Source organism: Ascaphus truei, chromosome 5 (genome assembly GCF_040206685.1).
Source record: "Ascaphus truei isolate aAscTru1 chromosome 5, aAscTru1.hap1, whole genome shotgun sequence".
Lineage (NCBI taxonomy): Eukaryota > Metazoa > Chordata > Amphibia > Anura > Ascaphidae > Ascaphus > Ascaphus truei.
This window is the reverse complement of record NC_134487.1, coordinates 124098423-124121666: the sequence shown is the minus strand read 5'-3', so window position 1 is coordinate 124121666 and position 23244 is coordinate 124098423. Positions and strand designations below refer to the sequence as shown.

Sequence of the window (23244 nt, the reverse complement as noted above, 5' to 3'; positions counted from 1 at the left end):
TCTCTCTCTTACTTTCTCTCTCTCTCACTTTCTTTCTCTCTCTCTCTCTCTCTCTCTCTCTCTCTCTCTTTTTTTCTCTCACTTACTCTCTTACTCACTTTCTCACTCTCTCACTTTCTCTCTCTTTCTCTCTCTCTCACTGACTTTCTCTCTTTCTCTCTCTCTCTCTCTCTCTCTCTCTCTTACTTTCTCTCACTTTCTCTCTCTCTCACTTTCTCTCACTTTATCTCTTACTCACTCACTCACTCTCTCACTCACTCTCTCTCTTACTTTCCCGCTCTCTCTCTTTTTCTCCTCACGTGTCAACCGGCTTTCTGTGTAAACTTTATGGCTATCTGACTTTTCATATCTGCCACCAAGCTATGCGAATTATGATCACTGATGCTATATCTCATGGAGGGGAAGGTAAATGGATTTTAGAATATAGAGAAATCTTATTCCTAAAAATAAGCCGACAACCTAAGATAATATGGGTGATTAGCATCTTATTGCTTAGTGACATTAGTAGACCTCTCAGATGAGGTTCTTTGAGGACTGACTGCTTCCCTTAGAATTCTGCATGGGAAGCAGCGATGCTGCCTGGTGAAGTGAAGAAAGTGAGAATAAACAGCAGGATTTGCGAACACTCTCCTGCAGTCTCTATGAATAAATAGGAATCTTCTTACACCGAGTTTTAGGGGCAAACTGCGCATTTAAAGCGGTAAATTACTATAATGTGTTTTACAGATCACATTTCTTGGTGTTTCTTTTTTCTGCAGTAATTCTTACTTTTGCTTTTTCTGCTATTGCACTGCTCTAGATTGTGTTCATCTCTATCTTCAGATCAACTGATATGTTTTTTTTCCTTTGATACAAGACAACAATTGCTGAAGGTATGTGCTCTTCTGTTTCGGCCTCATTGTTCTGTTCTTTGGAAACAGGTGTGCTACGTCATGCCCTCATCAAGCGCAAGGTGTGCACAGTTTCCTAGGGCTCAGGACAAAGTTCATCACTACATCAAGTTGAAGGACCTGCGAGACCAGCTAAAGGGAACAGAACACAGCAGGGAAATCCAGGAAGTGCAGTACACATTCGACTTGGGGTTGGCACAACGTAAGATTTCTGTGGTTACCGTTTCACTGCAGCCTGCTTTGCCATTAATGATAGTTTGTGTAATATTTCATGGGTGCTCCACATGAAGGGTTATTGAAGGTTACCCTACGGTCAGGGGCGTAGCTATAGCCTGGGGGTCTGCACTCTTGGGGGTGTCCGCTCTCCCCGCACCCCTGTCAGCAACCCATCTCTCTCTTCAGACAGGCCGGGGGAGATGGTATGCGGTGGCGGGCCCCCGGTGTTAAACAGAAGATAAGCCGGCAGAGGAATTAGCAACAGTTTCACAGGCAGAGCAGGACGGCACAAGGGGAGGAGCGCGCTCTAGCAGCAGACACCGGAAGTAAGAAAGACTTCCGGGTCAGACCACTAGAGCGCGCTCCTCCCCTACTGTCCTTCTCTGCCTCTGTAACAACTGCTAATTCCTCTGCCGGCTTATTATATTACCACCGACAGGTAGGCATGGGGGAGATGATGAGGAGGAGGTGTGGTGGTGATGAAAGGGAGATGTGGTGGTGGTGGTGATGAATGGTAGATGTGGTGGTTATGAGGGGGAGATGTGGCGGTGGTGGTTATGAGTGGGAGATGTGGTGGTGATGAAGATGAATGGTAGATGTGGTGGTTATGAGGGGGAGATGTGGCGGTGGTGGTTATGAGGGGGAGATGTGGCGGTGGTGGTTATGAGGGGGAGATGTGGCGGTGGTGGTTATGAGGGGGAGATGTGGTGGTGATGAAGATGAATGGTAGATGTGGCGGTTATGAGGAGGAGATGTGGCGGTTATGAGGGGGAGATGTGGCGGTTATGAGGGGGAGATGTGGCGGTTATGAGGGGGAGATGTGGCGGTTATGAGGGGGAGATGTGGCGGTTATGAGGGGGAGATGTGGCGGTTATGAGGGGGAGATGTGGCGGTTATGAGGGGGAGATGTGGCGGTTATGAGGGGGAGATGTGGCGGTTATGAGGGGGAGATGTGGCGGTTATGAGGGGGAGATGTGGCGGTTATGAGGGGGAGATGTGGCGGTTATGAGGGGGAGATGTGGCGGTTATGAGGGGGAGATGTGGCGGTTATGAGGGGGAGATGTGGCGGTTATGAGGGGGGAGATGTGGTTATGAGGGGGAGATGTGGTTATGAGGGGGAGATGTGGTGGCGGTTATGAGGGGGAGATGTGGCGGTTATGAGGGGGAGATGTGGTGGTTATGAGAGGGAGATGTGGTGGTTATGAGGGGGAGATGTGGTTATGAGGGGGAGATGTGGTGGCGAGGGGGAGATGTGGTGGCGGTTATGAGGGGGAGATGTGGTGGTTATGAGGGGGAGATGTGGCGGTTATGAGAGGGAGATGTGGCGGTTATGAGGGGGAGATGTGGCGGTTATGAGGGGGGAGATGTGGTTATGAGGGGGAGATGTGGTTATGAGGGGGAGATGTGGTTATGAGGGGGAGATGTGGTTATGAGGGGGAGATGTGGTTATGAGGGGGAGATGTGGTTATGAGGGGGAGATGTGGTGGTTATGAGGGGGAGATGTGGCGGTTATGAGAGGGAGATGTGGCGGTTATGAGAGGGAGATGTGGTGGTTATGAGGGGGAGATGTGGCGGTTATGAGGGGGAGATGTGGCGGTTATGAGGGGGAGATGTGGCGGTTATGAGGGGGAGATGTGGCGGTTATGAGGGGGAGATGTGGCGGTTATGAGGGGGAGATGTGGCGGTTATGAGGGGGAGATGTGGCGGTTATGAGGGGGAGATGTGGCGGTTATGAGGGGGAGATGTGGCGGTTATGAGGGGGAGATGTGGCGGTTATGAGGGGGAGATGTGGCGGTTATGAGGGGGAGATGTGGCGGTTATGAGGGGGAGATGTGGCGGTTATGAGGGGGAAATGTGGCGGTTATGAGGGGGAGATGTGGTGGCGGTTATGAGGGGGAGATGTGGCGGTTATGAGGGAGAGATGTGGCGGTTATGAGGGGGAGATGTGGTGGCGGTTATGAGGGGGAGATGTGGTGGCGGTTATGAGGGGGAGATGTGGTTATGAGGGGGAGATGTGGCAGTTATGAGGGGGAGATGTGGAGGTTATGAGGGGGAGATGTGGCGGTGGCGGTTATGAGGGGGAGATGTGGCGGTGGCGGTTATGAGGGGGAGATGTGGCGGTGGCGGTTATGAGGGGGAGATGTGGCGGTGGCGGTTATGAGGGGGAGATGTGGCGGTGGCGGTTATGAGGAGGAGATGTGGTGGCGGTTATGAGGGGGAGATGTGGTTATGAGGGGGAGATGTGGTGGTGGCGGTTATGAGGGGGAGATGTGGCGGTTATGAGGGGGAGATGTGGCGGTTATGAGGGGGAGATGTGGCGGTTATGAGGAGGAGATGTGGCGCTTATGAGGGGGAGATGTGGCGGTTATGAGGGGGAGATGTGGCGGTTATGAGGGGGAGATGTGGCGGTTATGAGGGGGAGATGTGGCGGTTATGAGGAGGAGATGTGGCGCTTATATGGGGGAGATGTGGTTATGAGGGGGAGATGTGGTGGCGGTTATGAGGGGGAGATGTGGTTATGAGGGGGAGATGTGGTGGCGGTTATGAGGGGGAGATGTGGTTATGAGGGGGAGATGTGGTGGCGGTTATGAGGGGGAGATGTGGTTATGAGGGGGAGATGTGGTTATGAGGGGGAGATGTGGTTATGAGGGGGAGATGTGGCGGTTATGAGGGGGAGATGTGGTTATGAGGGGGAGATGTGGAGGTTATGAGGGGGAGATGTGGCGGTTATGAGGGGGAGATGTGGCGGTTATGAGGGAGATGTGGCGGTTATGAGGGGGAGATGTGGCGGTTATGAGGGGGAGATGTGGTGGCGGTTATGAGGGGGAGATGTGGCGGTGGCGGTTATGAGGGGGAGATGTGGCGGTGGCGGTTATGAGGGGGAGATGTGGCGGTTATGAGGGGGAGATGTGGCGGTGGCGGTTATGAGGGGGAGATGTGGCGGTGGCGGTTATGAGGGGGAGATGTGGCGGTGGCGGTTATGAGGGGGAGATGTGGTGGCGGTTATGAGGGGGAGATGTGGTGGCGGTTATGAGGGGGAGATGTGGTTATGAGGGGGAGATGTGGTGGTTATGAGGGGGAGATGTGGTGGTTATGAGGGGGAGATGTGGTGGTTATGAGGGGGAGATGTGGTTATGAGGGGGAGATGTGGTGGCGGTTATGAGGGGGAGATGTGGTGGCGGTTATGAGGGGGAGATGTGGTGGCGGTTATGAGGGGGAGATGTGGTTATGAGGGGGAGATGTGGTGGTGGCGGTTATGAGGGGGAGATGTGGCGGTTATGAGGGGGAGATGTGGTGGCGGTTATGAGGGGGAGATGTGGCGGTGGCGGTTATGAGGGGGAGACGTGGCGGTGGTGGTTATGAGGGGGAGATGTGGCGCTTATGAGGGGGAGATGTGGCGGTGGCGGTTATGAGGGGAAATGTGGCGGTTATGAGGGGGAGATGTGGCGGTTATGAGGGGGAGATGTGGCGGTTATGAGGGGGAGATGTGGCGGTTATGAGGGGGAGATGTGGCGGTTATGAGGGGGAGATGTGGCGGTTATGAGGGGGAGATGTGGCGGTTATGAGGGGGAGATGTGGCGGTTATGAGGGGGAGATGTGGCGGTTATGAGGGGGAGATGTGGCGGTTATGAGGGGGAGATGTGGCGCTTATGAGGGGGAGATGTGGCGGTTATGAGGGGGAGATGTGGTGGTTATGAGGGGGAGATGTGGCGGTGGCGGTTATGAGTGGGAGATGTGGCGGTTATGAGGGGGAGATGTGGCGGTGGCGGTTATGAGGGGGAGATGTGGCGGCGGCGGTTATGAGGGGGAGATGTGGCGGCGGCGGTTATGAGGGGGAGATGTGGCGGCGGCGGTTATGAGGGGGAGATGTGGCGGCGGCGGTTATGAGGGGGAGATGTGGCGGCGGCGGTTATGAGGGGGAGATGTGGCGGCGGCGGTTATGAGGGGGAGATGTGGCGGCGGCGGTTATGAGGGGGAGATGTGGCGGCGGCGGTTATGAGGGGGAGATGTGGCGGCGGCGGTTATGAGGGGGAGATGTGGCGGTGGCGGTTATGAGGGGGAGATGTGGCGGTGGCGGTTATGAGGGGGAGATGTGGCGGTGGCGGTTATGAGGGGGAGATGTGGCGGTTATGAGGGGGAGATGTGGTGGCGGTTATGAGGGGGAGATGTGGTGGCGGTTATGAGGGGGAGATGTGGTGGCGGTTATGAGGGGGAGATGCGGCGGTTATGAGGGGGAGATGCGGTTATGAGGGGGAGATGCGGCGGTTATGAGGGGGAGATGTGGCGGTGGCGGTTATGAGGGGGAGATGTGGCAGTTATGAGGGGGAGATGTGGCGGTGGCGGTTATGAGGGGGAGATGTGGCGGTGGCGGTTATGAGGGGGAGATGTGGCGGTTATGAGGGGGAGATGTGGCGGTGGCGGTTATGAGGGGGAGATGTGGTGGCGGTTATGAGGGGGAGATGTGGTGGCGGTTATGAGGGGGAGATGTGGTGGCGGTTATGAGGGGGAGATGTGGTGGCGGTTATGAGGGGGAGATGTGGTGGCGGTTATGAGGGGGAGATGCGGTTATGAGGGGGAGATGCGGTTATGAGGGGGAGATGTGGCGGTTATGAGGGGGAGATGTGGCGGTTATGAGGGGGAGATGTGGCGGTTATGAGGGGGAGATGTGGCGGTTATGAGGGGGAGATGTGGCGGTTATGAGGGGGAGATGTGGCGGTTATGAGGGGGAGATGTGGCGGTTATGAGGGGGAGATGTGGCGGTTATGAGGGGGAGATGTGGCGGTTATGAGGGGGAGATGTGGCGGTTATGAGGGGGAGATGTGGCGGTTATGAGGGGGAGATGTGGCGGTTATGAGGGGGAGATGTGGCGGTTATGAGGGGGAGATGTGGCGGTTATGAGGGGGAGATGTGGCGGTGGCGGTTATGAGGGGGAGATGTGGTGGTTATGAGGGGGAGATGTGGTGGTGATGATGAAGGGGAGATGTGGTGGTGATGATGAAGGGGAGATGTGGTGGTGATGATGAAGGGGAGATGTGGTGGCGGTGGTGGTTATGAGGGGGAGATGTGGTGGTGATGATGATGAAAGGGAGATTTGGTGGAGGATCGGAGAGGAAGGGGGAGGGTTAAAAAATTTGCAGTCTGTATTAATATTAATGGGGCCCTGAATGTATTTATTTATTTATTTTACCAAGGACAATCACACACGTATTACGTCACACGCCCAACGCGTTTCCCTCCCGAAAGGAGCTTCGTCAGGGGCGTAGCTTGCCCTTAAGTAGCTTGTGTGGTCACTATGACAACCCTGCTCCAATCAGAACATGTGGTATTATCAGCCTCCTCTGTCAATCATCCTCCCCTGACGAAGCTCTGTTCGGGAGGGAAACGCTTTGGGCGTGTGACGTAGTTACGTCATCCGGGAGGAGGGTCTTATGCTGTGTACCGCAGTGATTGCATCGGAGCATATACCAGGTTGTAGCGGCTGTTTAAATGCACCGCCGTGTGCAAGTACTCTATTAATGGACTTGACATTGTTGAATTAGGAAGTGTATAGCGACGCTCGTAGGAATCAATTCATGTTGTGTGATTGTCCTTGGTAGTTTGGGGATTGCGCTGGCCCCATCCATCATATACTCAATATTGCACGATATTTGATTCATGGGGTTACTGCGTTTCTGTATTAGATAATTGTTGAATGGGGGGCATACAATAACATGCGCAGGAGTTCATTCATGCAGTAGGATTATCCTTAGGAACGCGAGATTTATACCAACCATGCTAATTGTATACAGTATTCAATAGTGTATGGTATAGGAGCTTTGAGGTTTCAGGTGGTGATATGGGAGTACTATTATGTATTTGCATTTCTGATTGACAGGAACCCCTATAGTGGCTTACAACATTACATGCATTAATAGCCTCCACTTGAGTACTTTTGTCATCATACTATATTTATATCTGTGTGAGTGATTGTAGAGATATTACAGCTGCTGCACTAGGGTGAGTCAGTGGTCACAGGATCAATCCTACATACCACCCACCATCAATTAAGTTGGTCAATCAATCATTACTGCAGATAGTTTCAATTATTTCATACCCATACCTTATATATACCATATAGATTAGGAGTAAAACGATGCAGTGATGTTGGAGCTGCGTCATGACAGTCATGGCTTTTATATCCAGCTAGCCTGCTATACTCCATTGGTATATAATTTATGTGTGCAACAGCAGTACCTGATCAACCTTGCAATCTCAGTTTGTTAATTGATGGTGAGTAATTTGGTATGCTGTGCCACTGACTATACTAAACTCACCCCCCCTTCCCCCTTCATTCCTGTTTGCAGTTAACCCACAATCACAAATGTGGTATCAGCTAATTAAACCAAACAAATGTCCATAGATCCTAGATACCAAAGGTAATCAGCAATTAATAGGCTACAAACATCAATTATATACTTGGTAGTGAGGCACATTGAACTGTTATGCCATATGAATCTTGTATATAAACGATATCATATGATAATGAGCTCAGGTGTGTTTTACTCTGCAGAGTTGGCAGCAGCAGGACCCTACTTCTCGGAATATCTTCTAACAAACACTATATACAGTTATACACTATAATATATGTAGATTTTACTTTGCAAGTATAGACTTATATTAAATTGTAGGAACAATAAAGGCTACGTTTTAATAGCCCAGGTGTGCACCAATAAGTGTGCTTCTTGTTAGTGATCGGGCTGTATTTACAGCCTTGTCTCTATTTTTTGAAAATAGATTTCAATTCAGCATACAGGCAGCACCCTAGTGCCACTCGAGGCAATAGGGCACAATTCATATATACAATACTACTGCACATGAATTATTAGTGAGCGGTACATTCTCTTCTGTATTTTTGAATAAAACAGCACTGCAGAGATAGAATCAGATGGAGCTTTAGTTCTAGTCTGACGTCACCGCCTTCACTTAGGGGGGAGAGAGGCCAAAACAAGAAAGAGGAGACAAAGTATTATTGAAGAGAAATCAGCAACTATAGTTTCCCTGATTGAGTGGCTTTCAATAAAACTGAAATTAAGTCAGATTTTGATTTCTTGAAAAAAAATAATAATCCTTTGGGGATTATTCAGTAAAGTGCGATGGCGCCAATTCAACGCTACCGCAGAAAGTCCTATTTACATCCAGTGCTAGAGCTGATTCGGTACTATCACACTTTATTGAATAAACCCCTAAGTGCATTACTTGTAATTAGCTACTCTTTTACATGATGTGTTTAGGTCAAAGCTGATTTGGGGTGAAATTACACCTTTAAAAAAAACGTAGGGACTTTACATAATAAATGTTACTAAGCAGTAAGGCACATTCTGCCCTGGAACACACCTTCTAACCCATTCCAAGTGCCTTATGGAGTAGAACCGCTTAGTAAATATGGATTAACGTGTGGTTGCTGTTTTTTTGTTTTTATCTTGAAAACCTCAACATTTGAGTTGCTGTACTTTCTGCCACCTTGTTAAAGTTAGGCTGTTGGGAGACTTTGTAACTTTTCTCTGCTTACTGGAATCTTGGGGTCTTCTGCCCTGCTGAATCTTGAATAGTCGCCACTAGTTCTTAAGGTTTCTGTGCTGTTTCCTATTGCAGAGGATGCAAAGAGAATGTCCGTCAAAGAGGAGAAATACGATCCTGGTTACGATACTGCTTTTGGAGAAAACTTAACTGAACAGACATCTGCTGGAGAAAGTGGATCAAACTTCCCTTCTGAAGCTGCAGGTAACAATATAACAATAGTAAGCATGGATTTATTAAGGATAGGTCATACCAAACCAAGCTTATTAGTTTCTTTGAGGAGGCAAGTAGGAATTTAGACCAGGGTAATGCAGTTGATGGGGTCTACTTAGATTTTGCAAAGGCTTTTGATATGGTTCCACACGAGGTTGGTGTACAAAATAAAGGAAATTGGTCTAGGTAAATATATTTGCAGCTGGACGGAAAACTGGCTGATGGATTGACAAGAGTTGTCCTAAAGAGAACCTTTTCAGGTTGGGCTAAAGTTGTTAATGGAGTATCTCAAGGTTTGGTACTGTTTAACTCCTTTTATTACTTTTTTTACTAAGGTAGTAAAATTAGAGCAGGGTGTACTTTCTCTACAGACGGACTTGGATAAACTGGAAACTTGGACAGGTAAAGGTTTAATACAAATAAATGTAATGTTATGCATTTGGAAAGCATTAATAAAGAGACTAATTACAAATTAAATGGGACACAATTCGGTTAATCGTTTATGGAGAACGATTTAGGCGTGCTTGTAGAGAGCAGGCTTGGCAATAGTGCTCAATGTCAGGCAGTAGCTGCAAAGGCAAAGATCTTATCTTGCATTAAAAGGGGTATGGAGGGAAGAGAAGAAAGCATAATTTTGCCACTGTATAAATCTTTAGTGTGACCACACCTTAAATATGGATTGCTATTTTGGGTGCCACAATGTAAAACAACAAACAAAATATTATAGTACTAAAAAAAGAACACAGAAGAGTCATCCTATTAATAAAGGGGGTAGAAGGTCTGACATATGATGAGAGGCTAGCTACACTAGATTTGTTTAAATTAGAAATATGATGACTATACAAATATATTTGGGGTCAGTACAAGGCGCTTTCAAAAGAACTGTTCATCCCAAGGGCTGTACAAACACGGGAATATCCCTTAATGTTGGAGGAAAGGAGATTTCACCAGCAACAAAGGAAAGAGTTCTTTAGAGTAAGGGCAGTTAACATTGGGGAAGTCATTTCCCATGGAGACTGTGATGGCAGATACAATGGATATCTTGGGGAAAAAAGGTCGGACATCTTCTTTTTAGAAGGAAAGGTATAATTTACTAGACTGGATTCTCTCCTCAAATCCCAGCAGAATCCAATCCTCTGGCATCCTTCCTGACATTTTCAGTAGTGATGTACTGTTACCCGGCGGCTTTTCAGCCACCCGGAAATTACCCGGACCCGGCAGCTGGAAAGTGGACCCGGCGCCGGGTATTTGGGTAATGTCAGGGTAGTTGAAAAGTATCTCTTACTTACCTGCTGGAAGCCCGCGGCGACATCTGAATAGGTAAGCAGAGGTGCAGGGGCGGTGGGGCAGCATCAGCGTCAGTGTGGAGCCCGCGCGGGAGCTGCAGGACTCCATACTGCACTGTGAGCGGGGACCATGTGACCGGAGCAGGAGAAGAAGCTTTCCTAAATCTACCCTGCTAAAAGTTTGCAATGAAATCCAGTGTGGAATGGAACGGGAAGAACTCACTGGTGCAATATTCATAGATTTTGCAAAGGCGTTTGGTATTGTTGATCATGTTATCTTGCTTAACAAACTCCAGTGCTCTGGTATAGTGAAGCATGCTTTAAACTGGTTTCATTCCCAACATGTGTCCATCTCAGGCTCTAACTCCAACCCCCTGGATATCACCTGTGGTGTCCCGCAAAGCTCTGTTCTCGGGCCACTACTCTTCTCAGTGTTCATCAATGATCTTCTCACAGCTTGTAAGGACGCTTCAATACACATGTATGCAGATGACACAATCTGCATACATGTGTTCATGCACCCAGCCATAGCCTCTCCGACCTTGAACACATACTTCAATCTGACTTTTTGAGACTTGAAAATTGGATTTACCAAAACAAACTATTTTTAAACACTGACAAGTCTGTAACAATGGTATTTGGGACCAAGGTTACATTTTTAAAGCTTCCAATGACTGAGTTCCAGATCAGAACCAACGCTAACACCACCCTAACTCCTGTTACTAGTTTTAAATATTGGGCATATGGTTTGACTCCCATTTATCATTCGGGATGTTCATTGATACCCTGACATCCAAAACCTATGCCAAACTAGGTGTACTTTACACGTCCAAATCCTCCATAAGTCTTCTGGTCAGAAAGCGTATCGCACAGCAGATGCTAATGCCAATAATCGACTATGGGGACAAAGTATACGGCTCAGCACCCCAAACACACCTTGGCAAACTTGCCACCCTCTACAATTCAATATGCCGTTTTGTTCTCCAATGCAACTACAACATACATCACTGCGATATGATCAAAGAACTAGATTGGTCATCACTTGAGTCTAGGCACAAAGTTCATCTTTCATGTCTTGCCTTCAAATACTTTCTGGGCAAGCTACCCATCTATCTGAACAAGCTCCTCACCCCTACCACATGCAGCACTTATCATCTGAGATCTGACTCCAAAAGGCTGTTCATGGTCCCAAGGCTCAACAAAGTATCCGGCCGCTCCTCCTCTTATTGTGCACCCCAAAACTGGAACAATCTACCTGAGACTCTCACAGCCACCACCAGTCTAAGTTCTTTCACAACTAAGGCTGTCTCACATTTTAATCTAGCCTGTAACTGTTACATGCGCCTATAATATATATTATCTCTAACTGTGCATGCAATGTCTTGTATATAATGTATACCCTGTTCACTTATGTAATTGTATTTGTAACCAACCATGTATTATTTGTCATCTTAACTTTATGCCCAGGACATACTTGAAAACGAGTGGTAAGGCTGCGCTTATAGTGCCGGCGACAGCGACGTGACGTTGCGGCAAAACAAATGCATTGCCGCCGTCGCGTGCGCTTATAGAAAGCGCGACGCGACGGAGCAACGGATTGGTCGTGATTGCTGGAAGTCATCTCTATTTGATTTTCCAGCGACCGTCACCTGACCATCGCGTCGCCGGCCCTATAAGCGCGGCCTAACGCTCAATGTATTACATCCTGGTAAAAACTTTTAAAAATAAAATACAGTGATATACCAAATAAGTAAACATGGGAAGGATGTTGACCCAGGGAGAAATCTAATTGCCATTACTGGAGTCCGGAAGGAATGTATTTGTTCCCTTATGAGACATCATTGGATGATGGTTCACTGTTTAATTTTTTGTTTTGTTTTTTGCCTTCCTCTGGATAAATATACTGTAAATGCAAATATTTGGATGAGTATCTGTCATCTAAATATAAAATAGGTTGAACTCAATGGGTATATGTCGCTTCTTTTTTTTTCAACCTTATCTACTATGTAACTGTTATATTGCTATATAATTCTGTAATAGGATTTCCTACAAAACCCTAAGAAATAAAATTATTTAATGCCTGAGGCTATCGATGCATTGCAAAGTAATTACTTTAGGCACCAAAAGGGCTTATCTTATAACAAACGAATAAATTACAAAAAGCGTAACATTAATATATGTAAATATTAAGCCAATTGTAGTCCAAGTGGCCAGCTAGTCATGCCTGTAGTGATCATTATATACATAGGTAAAATACGTCTGACGCCAACCTAGACTAGGTGATACAAATTGGTATTACTTTTTGGCGCTAGTCCGATATCGGTAGGCATCGGAGTTTAGTGAATCACGTATGAATAAGTAGTTTGGTGTTTAATTACTCATTTGCATAAGATGCATTAAAAAAAAATAAAGCTGGCATTGCAGCGGTAAAAAGCCCCTTATCACTGTTATACCGCTGATGAAATGGCTTTAGTGAATATTCTGATAAATAAAATTGGTGTCAAACACTGATAAAGCAACATATTTTTTTTCAGTTATTGACGTTTAGTGAATATAGGCCATTTTCCCTAGTAAAAACTGCACGGAGCAGTCTAATGAATTGGAGAAGCAACCCCAGAAATTATATAACACAATAGATACATTACCACCTTGTTTTTAAGACCTTTTAAGGATTCTTGCCAACAATAAAGGGTTTATTGAAAGACTACAAAATAGCGGAGGTATTGTATATCCTTAAATAATACCTATATCATATGCAGCCTGCCAGTTTGTTTTGCCGTGTAGAGAAACCAGATTTAAGGTGTTTTTCTTTCTTCTTTTTTCCCGTTATTGTGGTAAACAATTGATAATCGAATAACTGCATCCAACATATGAGTCAGTTTAATTCATATCTTTATTTTTTTTCATTTTTTTTAATAGCACCCAGTAATCCAGAGTTCAGTGAAGGGTCAATCTTTGGGCAAGGTCAGAACGGACAATGGATGCCACAGCCCTTTACTGAGCAGATGTCCACTTTCAACCACTGTGAAGGTCAACAGCAAGAAGGGAGCAGTGCCTGAGACGAGTCTGCATTCAAAGCTATGCAAACACGCTGCAGTTTTAATGCAGTCACAAGGAATTGTACCTCGGTTAACTACAGTAACTGAAGCTTTTATTTTTTTTTATTTTTTCTTAATTTTACCTCTTATTTTTATTATAGTGAAAACAGTAGTGGTAGATATGACCTTAAATTAGGTAGTTTTAATGAAATATTTGAACTTTTTAAAAACATTAACTAGAGTAGACTTTTTTGTACATCTGTTTTGTATTTAACTTCAACTGTATAATGCAGTTGTTCACAAACTGCATGTCCCACATCTTGAATAATGATGTTTATTTGGGGAGTTTAATGTTACCTGTAATTCCAACTGCAATAGCCTTTGTACGGATAGATTTTTAATCAGGTGCTATAATCTTTGGACATCATTGTTGCATTCTACTGGCCTTGTTAAATTTGATTGCTACTTGAAAACCAACTCTGTTGGTTTACAACACAATTGCTAAAATCCAATGAGCTGCAAACCATACAGTTAAGTCGAATTGGTTTTTGTGATGTCTCCTGCTTAAAATAATGTTTTTGTAAGCTGTTTGTAGAACACAAAATACATTTTTCTGCATGTGATATGATCATCACACGGGACCATATGGCTAACATATCTGTCTTTGTAATCATTCAGGGACAACTGCTGAGGATAGTTTGTCCACATTAATATCTAGCATGTTGCTAATTGATGAACACGATCTACATGCCACCCTCTCCACATGCAAAAGAAAGATGCATGCATGGGGAGTGATTGCATATAATGAGAGAAATAGCTGCAATAAGCTAGTAAGAAGTTATGTATACTTTTGTTTGATGATCCTACAATATGGTTTTTATGTACTTGAAGTATATGCATACTATGTATCTTCATAATTTAAAACAAATGTCAGTATGCCTTTTTTCCCCCAGTGTCGAGGAAGTTTTTATTTATTCTTTAATTTTAAACTTGCACTGTGTTGGATAATTGCAGTGAGTGTGTATGAGTGTGTGTGAGGGGTGTGGTGCTGAGGAGTTTCAAGAGAAATGGGGAAGAACAAAAAACAAAAACAAATGAAGATTGCCGAGGGGTGTTTTTTTTTTTTTTTTTAGCATGCAAAAATATTTCTCAAAAGGCACCCCACTGTAACAAGATTAGGTCATAATTGAGAGGGTACGAGGAGGTATGGTATAGTGATTACTTGAATAACACCAACTTCTGGTTCAGTTCCTAGCCAGGCCACTTGCAATCTTTGGCAAAGTCGCTTTAACAACGCTTGGTGTCTTCCCAAAGTCCTAATAAAGGAATCCATTATTTGATTTGATCCATTAAACCCATTATATTCTTTTGTTTTGCGGTGGTTACTAATTATTTGAGACTAGTTATGCAAATAATTCTTTCCACTTACGCTCCTTCAAAATAGCAAAGATGGATCATTCCACATTATTGCTATCCGTGTAATTCCTTAATGTTTAGCCAATGAGAGTATGTCATTGCTTATGGCATTGTTCATTGTGAGAGCAGATAGGGATGCGTTACTAATTTGTCTTTCAGGGTTATCATTTTGCATATCTTATTGTAACAGAAGAATGCCCCTTGATGTAAGATTGGTTCAAGGTCTTACTCTGTTATCTTGTACTGTAGATTTATTTTTGATTGGGTTGTTATGTCAGACTAATTTCCGGGTGTGCTTTTGATATATTTTTTTTCTTTATTTAAAAACAAACACACAAAAAAAGACTTTCAGTAGACAAGACCATTATACCTCTGATCAGTATTGGTATATTTTATACCTGCATGTTATATATTTAAAAATGCAGTCTCGGATAGATATATATATATATATATATATATATATATATATATATATATATATATATATACATATATATATATATATATATATATACACTAGCTTTTGTACCTGGGCCGCCGGCACATCTCCCCGCGCTGCTGCCGCATCTCCCCTCGCTGCCGGCACATCTCCCCCCCCCCCCCTGCTGCTGGCACATCTCCCCCTTGCTGCTGGCACATCTCCCCCCCGCTTCCGGCACATCTCCCCTCGCTACCGCACATCTCCCTGCCCCCCCCCCCCGCCCCTGCTGTTACATCTACCCCCGCTATCTGGCACAGCTTTCCCCCCGCACCTCCCCCTGCTGGCACATCTCCCCCACACATCACACACACAGACAGCCCCAATCCAGCCAAGGACACGCCCCCTTCCATAGTAGCCACGCCCCACCCCGCTACTGCTCTAACATTTTTGCAGGACACCCGATGGAAACTTAGAATGTCCATAATTTGGGAGGCGAGTCATATTGGAAGCTCAAAATTCAAAATAGTTGCGTTGACTTACAAATCCGCAGCACAATGTCCAGTAAAAGTTTAGTTGTGCTACGTTGTGCCGTTTGTGAGATTTCGATGCTTCGGACATACAAAGAATCAAACGGAATAACAAACTTATAAATATAGTATGTATATATATATAAAGTTGCACCAAAGTGAAACAATTTCAGTTCAGAAAATGTATCCTTAACATTTAACTTTTTAAATTTTTTTTTTTTTTTTAATTCGGCACGAAAGTCTTAGCTTTGAGAATCATGGCTAGATGTAGTGGTGATATAAAACATGGCTTTTTATACACAATTAGCTCTGTTCCTCTTAAGGATTGGTTGGCATATATTGTAATTGGTGTGTGTAATGGTGGGCACGTAAATAAAATTGAGTTTAGAGAGGCTGATATGCTGTTGTCTTTTCTATATGCAAAGAACAACATTCTACATAATATAGCAATCATGCTTCTAAAGATCATACATTTCCGAATGAATGAAAGTCTGCATTCATATTAATATGTTCTTCCCCATTTTCTCACCCTTTAATGCTACATCTTGATCCAAAATTATAGTCCCAGTAAGAAAAAAATAAATGTATTGGGCATGAGTAATTTGGACATGATGTGCGTGTTTAACTGGAAGTACTGTATCATGTATCTCGTTTACACGGCTGATTTCCGGCATGTACTTGTGAAGGGCCTTACTTCAAAGTCTTGCTGAAATCTGTCCATTTTTAGTTGAAAAACAAAATACTATGATTTAGCCCTTTGCAAAGATACTTGTAAATGGAGCCTACTGTCCAGCTCCGAGGCATTAAAATGTAAAACCTGATTCAACAGTAACTTAAACATTTGTACTGTTTTATTTGTCATTAACACAATTGTGAAAAGATTGTCAACTTTTTACCAGTCTGATTTTTTTTTTCCACAATAAAATAAAAAAAAAGAAAAACTCCTCATTACTCATCGTAGTAATTCTGTTTGTTCCTTTTCCGCAAAAAACATCTGAAATATATATTTATGGCTTCTGCGAGGTAAAAAGGGAAGACGTGTTTGTACCCGCAAACTATAAAACAAAAAACAACAATTCGTAGAAATAAATCTGTGATCCTGGATTTTAGGCTTGCATGTATAATTTAAATGGAGAAACTGTACTTTACAGGACTTTTAGGGAGGAGATTATAGTGTACAGAGCTTTTGAAACATCCGGTTTCTTCAAGTGACTATAGTACCCATGATGTTTTGAAATCTCTGTACAATTATAATTTAATCTATGAAGAACTATCATGTTGATTAAAAGGTATCAACCTACAACAAATCTGCACTTTTCCGGGACCAGTGGCTAACAGAACTTTGCTATTCATCTCTACTCCAGTTGCAAACAAAATATATTTAGCCTCAAATGAATTCCATGGCTAAGTTTATTATTTCTATCAACTCTATGCTAAATAAGTTGCCTTCAATATCATTCTAAATTCCCTCATAACTTTTATGAGCTAACTTAAAAGACATTGGGGTGTGTTTGCAACCCATACTAAGAAAGAAGATAGGGTTATACACAGATCTTGTAGCCGAGATAGGTGCCGATACAAATGGCTGACCTGCACATGCAATGCAATAGAGCCACTGCTGTGACATTCGCTTTAGAAATGTGTGGTGAATAATACATGAATGGCTCACTGATTGGAAAATCAACTTTTTCATGTGGATTTATGATATAAAATCTTTTAAAACAACACTAAAGTAATTTTTTTTATAGTAGAGGTCATTTGCCCCCCCCCCCCAAAAAACTTAGTTGGTAACAGCACGAGTTCTAAAACCGGTTTTTGAACGACCAAGATTCCAAATCGATTATTCAACTTGGACATTAGGAAATTGGTAACTGATCTGTTGAAAGCAAACACTTGCATATGGCGAGGTAGGGGCATAATTCACATACAGATAATTAGATACAGGAATATTTCACTTGCACAATGCAGGGTGTAAGCATTATCCACAAGGGACTAGATGGTTTTGCTTGAAAGGATTATTTACCCAAATGGAGCTGGACCCTGGTAGATGTCACCCACCTTCAAATCCAGGCTTTAATGAAAACATACAGAATATGAAATTTAAGACATTATTTTAAAACTACATGTCTACCTAGTGTGCATTATACCAATTCTGCATTGTTTTGCACAGTTTGCATAGTTTACCTGCAACCTGTCTGAGTAGAATTCTATCAATTTAACCTCCATTGCAACAGAACTTATATAATTAACAACTCCTTTGTATGTTTGTCTAGAATAGGCAAACCCCTCCCTTAATTATTAGTCACGTGAATCTGTTTAGAGTAATTAAGTCAGGCTATCTTGGCTGTGCCATATGGCTGTTAGATCTTAAGTGTTGCATATAGTGTCGTGGAAATAATATTGGAGTTAGAATTGGAGGTGAACACTACAAGAAGAACTGGACTCTGCCCTTCATCAACAAACCTGCAACTGTGAAACTTGACTTTCTAAATGCTCTAACAATTTGTACACATCGATAGACCGTATCTAAGCTGCTGCTTAATCTTCAGTGCTACACTGCCCTGCCAGGTCTGATTTACACACATTTTCTTTCAACTCCTACTCTTATCCTCCAATACCTGGGAACTCCTCCTGCCTCTCATTATGACCTTCCCTATTTGCTGTTTTTTCACTCCTTTTGTAAACTTTTCTCTTCTCACCAACTTTCCCACTCCCCTCCTATCCAAATTTCTTCATAGCTATCCCTCCCCCCCCCCCCCCACCTCTATGCATGTGCCAATACACGGCACCACTATTTATACACCTCTTTCCCAAGAACTTCTATACCCCCCAATAAAAAGCATCCCCCACAAATCCTCTAATCACCTCCTTTTTCTCTACTCCTTGCTTCTGGGGATATCTCTCCTAATCCTGGACCCAGCCATATACACATCTGCTCTCACCAACACCTCTATGCCACCTCTTTCCCCGCTAATGGTATTAACTCATCACATTTACTACTGACCAACCTTAAAACTCACATAGCAAAAGAAGCATCACAATAGCTTGGACTTATGGCTACTATCCCACACTCCGTAACTCCTACCAAGAATTGTGGCCAAGCACTGCCATCTACTGCACTTATTCCCTCATCTGCTGTCTCTGTAAGTCTCCCAGCATTCCATTTAGATTGTAAGCTCTCCGGGACAGGAATTGCCTTTACTTTTCTGTTTTTTTCTGCACTTCTTGTATTATTATAATTCCCTCTACTGTATTTTTTGTGAAGTTCCGAGTACACGTTTGGTTCTATATAAAGATATACATACAGTTCTGGTTTTCAAGATACCAAAATGTCTTTATATAGATTTCGTGTGTGTGTCTGTAAACAACGAAACAAGTTCCATGTCTCCTAAGTAAATTAAATTACCCCATTTGAATCGGATGTGCATATCAAGGAACCCGTATCCTGATGCTGGTCGAGAGGATATGTATATGAAACCGTATGGTAGTGACTGACAAAGGACAACATGAAAGAAGCATTGTTAAGATGACCAAATTGTCTTGCTTTAAAGAGTAAACTGGTACCCAGCATCTTTAGATCCATTAAGAGCTCTAATGCTAACAATTAGTGATGTACTGAGTACTCGGAAATTACCCGGACCCGGTCCCAGGTAATTTCCTTTCTGCTCTGCTCCGCTCCCTCGGTCCTCCTCGTGGAGAACGGCAGGAGCAGAGCAGCAGAACACTTACATACCTGCAGTCGGCGACGGAGAGTGAGATGGACCGCTGTGGAGGGTGAGGTGGACCACGGTGACATTGTGGGAGCAGCGGCAGACATCCTGGAGGTGGCGATAGCAGAGGACGTCCTAGTTGAGCCGGTGGGAGCAGCGGAACACATCACAGCTGATGCCGGCGGGAGCCGGGGAACGTGACCGGAGCAGGAGTGTTACTATTGGACAGCCAGCTCCTTCCCGGCTGTCCAATAGTAATGCTCCTGCTCCGGTCACATGTTCCCCCGGCTCCCACCGGCATCAGCTGTGACAGGATGTGTTCCACTGCTCCCACCGGCTCAACAAGGATGTCCTCTGCTACCACCAGGATGTCTGCCACTGCTCCCATAATGTCGCCGGCTGCAGGTAAGTCGAAGCTATCCAGCTGGGTACCTGGCCTGCAAATTTCCCCTGATACCCGGCAATCCTCAGGACCCGGTACAACACTACTAACAATTGGCTCAGCAAACCAAAAGGCTTCTTTGGATGCCTATCATGCAAAGCCTGCACTCACAATGCCAGTGAGAAAATTCAAGGGTATCTAATATGTCACAATGGATTGGAGAAGTGGAAATCGTACCACAGATCTAGCTAAAAAGAGACCTGGATCCATAAAATAGAAACGTTAGCTCCAAAGGGCTTTAATGTGGATATCAGCATCTGTGCATTCATAGGAGAATGAGTTATGTCCCTTTTTTTTCTGTGGTTCCTTTACTTAAAATTGTCTACATTTTCTTAGATTGACTATATGTTTTATCTGTTTTTATAGTGTCCATGTGTTATTCTAATTACATGTTTTCACATTATAGGCATATGACATGATCTGTAACATTTATAACTTTTATATTCTGATGTCTAGTAAGAGATTTTTGATCTATAAAGTGTTTCTTTTAAAATATTTTCTATGTTTTAATATGTATGTACAGTGTTCGACAATCCTATACATTTACTCGCCCGGGGCGGGTGGATTTAACCCCCAGGCGAGTAAACATTGGCCCAAGCAGCACACGTGTTTTTTTTTTAAATTTCCCCCGTTCGCGCTGAAATTTCCCTGCTCGCGCTTAAAAAAAAAAAAAAACTCCCTACCTGACTGCTGTTTGGCGCGCGCTCCCAGGCTTTGTGGGCACGCGGCCAGGCTCTATATGAGCCCGCCCCCAACGAGCGGCCATTCTTTCTGCCCGGACATCAAGAGTAAGTACTCGCCATGCTGCGGCCCCTCTGCTCCTTCCCTGCGATCCCCCTGGTCCCTACATGGCTCCCTACTCCCCACTGCGGCAGCTCTCCTGTCCCCTCCTCCTGTCCCCGTCCCCTGCTCCTGTCCCCTTCCCCTGCTCCTGTCCCCTTCCCCTCCTCCTGTCCCCTGCTCCTGTCCCCTTCCCCTCCTCCTGTCCCCTTCCCCTCCTCCTGTCCCCTGCTCCTGTCCCCTTCCCCCTCGATCCACCGATCGCTGCCCGGGGCGGGAGGTCCCCACTGCTGGCAGCCCGGTTGGCGTGCGTGGGGGCTCGGCCCTCACCACGTGACTCCCACCTACCCTACCGCCTCCCCGCCAGCTAGCTTCATGCCGCCGCGGGCTGGGGGGAAGAAGCAGTCTGCAAAGCTGCTTGGCCGCGCACTGTGAAGACATGCCGGCGAGGGGAGCAGGGTAGTGGCGGCCACTGCGGGGCTGACGGAGCGTGGTGGTGGTGCTGGTCGCGGCTTTCCTTCCCCCCCCCGTGTGTGTGTGTGAGCAAGTGTATGGGAGCAAGTGTATGTGTGTATGTGTGTATGTGTATGGGAGCAAGTGTATGTGTATGGGAGCATGTGTATGGGAGCAAGTGTATGGGAGCAAGTGTATGTGTATGGGAGCGTGTGTATGTGTGTATGTGTATGGGAGCATGTGTATGTGTATGGGAGCATGTGTATGTGTATGGGAGCAAGTGTATGTGTATGTGTATGGGAGCAAGTGTATGTGTATGGGAGCAAGTGTATGTGTATGGGAGCAAGTGTGTATGTGTATGGGAGCAAGTGTATGTGTATGGGAGCATGTGTATGTGTGTATGTGTATGGGAGCAAGTGTATGTGTATGGGAGCATGTGTATGTGTGTATGTGTATGGGAGCAAGTGTATGTGTGTATGTGTATGGGAGCAAGTGTATGTGTATGGGAGCATGTGTATGTGTGTATGTGTATGGGAGCAAGTGTATGTGTGTATGTGTATGGGAGCATGTGTATGGGAGCAAGTGTATGTGTGTATGTGTATGGGAGCAAGTGTATGTGTGTATGTGTATGGGAGCAAGTGTATGTGTGTATGTGTATGGGAGCATGTGTATGGGAGCAAGTGTATGTGTGTATGTGTATGGGAGCAAGTGTATGTGTGTATGTGTATGGGAGCATGTGTATGGGAGCAAGTGTATGTGTGTATGGGAGCATGTGTATGTGTGTGACACCAGAGGTACCCCCCCAATCAGTCACCACCCCCCCAATCAGTCACCACCCCCCCAATCAGTCACCACCCCCCCAATCAGTCACCACCCCCCCAATCAGTCACCCCCCCCCGTCAGTCACCCCCCCCCCCGTCAGTCAGTCACCCTCTCTGTGTGTGTCACCCACCGTTTCTCCCCTCTGTCTCTCCCCCCACACTCTCTCTTTCCCCCACACCCTCTCTCCCCCACACCCTCTCTCCCCCCCACACCCTCTCTCTCCCCCCCACACCCTCTCTCTCCCCCCCACACCCTCTCTCTCCCCCCCACACCCTCTCTCACCCCCCCACACCCTCTCTCACCCCCCCACACCCTCTCTCACCCCCCCACACCCTCTCTCTCCCCCCCACACCCTCTCTCTCCCCCCCACACCCTCTCTCTCCCCCCCACACCCTCTCTCCCCCCCACACTCTATCTCTCCCCCCCACACACTCCCTCTCCCCCCCCACACACTCTCTCTCTCTCAACCCCACACACACACTCTCTCTCTCTCAACCCCACACACACACACTCTCTCTCTCTCTCCCCCCCACTCTCTCCCTCTCTCTCTCTAACCCCCCCACACTCTGGATCTCTTATTTACCCTATATATCTTACTTGCCCTATACTACACCGAAATAACCTATACTGCTGTCTTCCAGATCTGACTCAAGCTTCACACGGAAGATATCGGAATCCCCCCTAACCCAGAAGACAGGTAGGGAACACATCCCCTCCAATGTATAACATTGCGGGAATGAGGTACCTGGACATTGAGGGACTGCGGATCAGGTAAGATCCCAGGCGGGATTACTGCTTTAGATATTGTGAAGCGGGGACGTCCAGACACTGGTTAAGGGGGTCAGGAAACTAGTCATTCACATCTGGCTTTTATTTCAAGATCTGAAATTTACGCACACACACGTAACAAGGCCTAATTGTAGTATAATGTAATACAATAAATACATTTATGTCAAAAATGAATGTTGTTCTGACTAGGAATTTATTAAATGTATTTTATTTATATATTTTATTTTAAAGCGGGTTGGGGGCGGGACTAGGGTTGGGGGCGGGGTTGGGTGCGGGACTAGGTGGCGAGTAGATTTTTTTGGTTGGGCGAGTAGATTTTTGGGTGATTTGTCGAACACTGTGTATGTATGTATGTATATGTATATATATATATATATATATATATATGCAAATATAGCTGTATGCTCATCTGCATGTCTATATATATATATATATATATATATATATATATATATAATCAAAAAATAAATAGATGATACCGTTCTGTGGCTATCAAAATGCTTTTATTTGTGCGAGCTTTCGAGATACACTGATCTCTTCTTCCAGCGATGTTACAATGAATGAAGCAAGGATAACTTAAAAACAGTGTCTCTTGGAATGTTATCTGTGCTTGTCCTTCCCCCGGTGTGGATGTGTTTTATGGCTAGAGGTGTCAAAGGGGATCCACACCGGGGGAAGGACAAG

The 23244-nt window shown here is 45.4% G+C and overlaps 1 protein-coding gene across 2 annotated transcripts in view; it reads left to right on the top strand.

Moving 5' to 3' along the window:
- The window catches only part of TDG (thymine DNA glycosylase), a 46961-nt gene extending 30565 nt beyond the window's left edge, over positions 1-16396 (top strand). For both annotated transcript variants that reach the window (XM_075600594.1, XM_075600593.1), the window contains exons 8-10: positions 921-1092; positions 8739-8867; positions 13082-16396. In XM_075600594.1, coding sequence (XP_075456709.1) covers positions 921-1092; positions 8739-8867; positions 13082-13221 — 441 coding nt within the window. In that variant the 3' untranslated portion in view covers positions 13222-16396. The remainder of the gene's footprint in view (positions 1-920; positions 1093-8738; positions 8868-13081) is intronic.
- The last annotated feature ends 6848 nt before the right edge of the window (positions 16397-23244 follow it).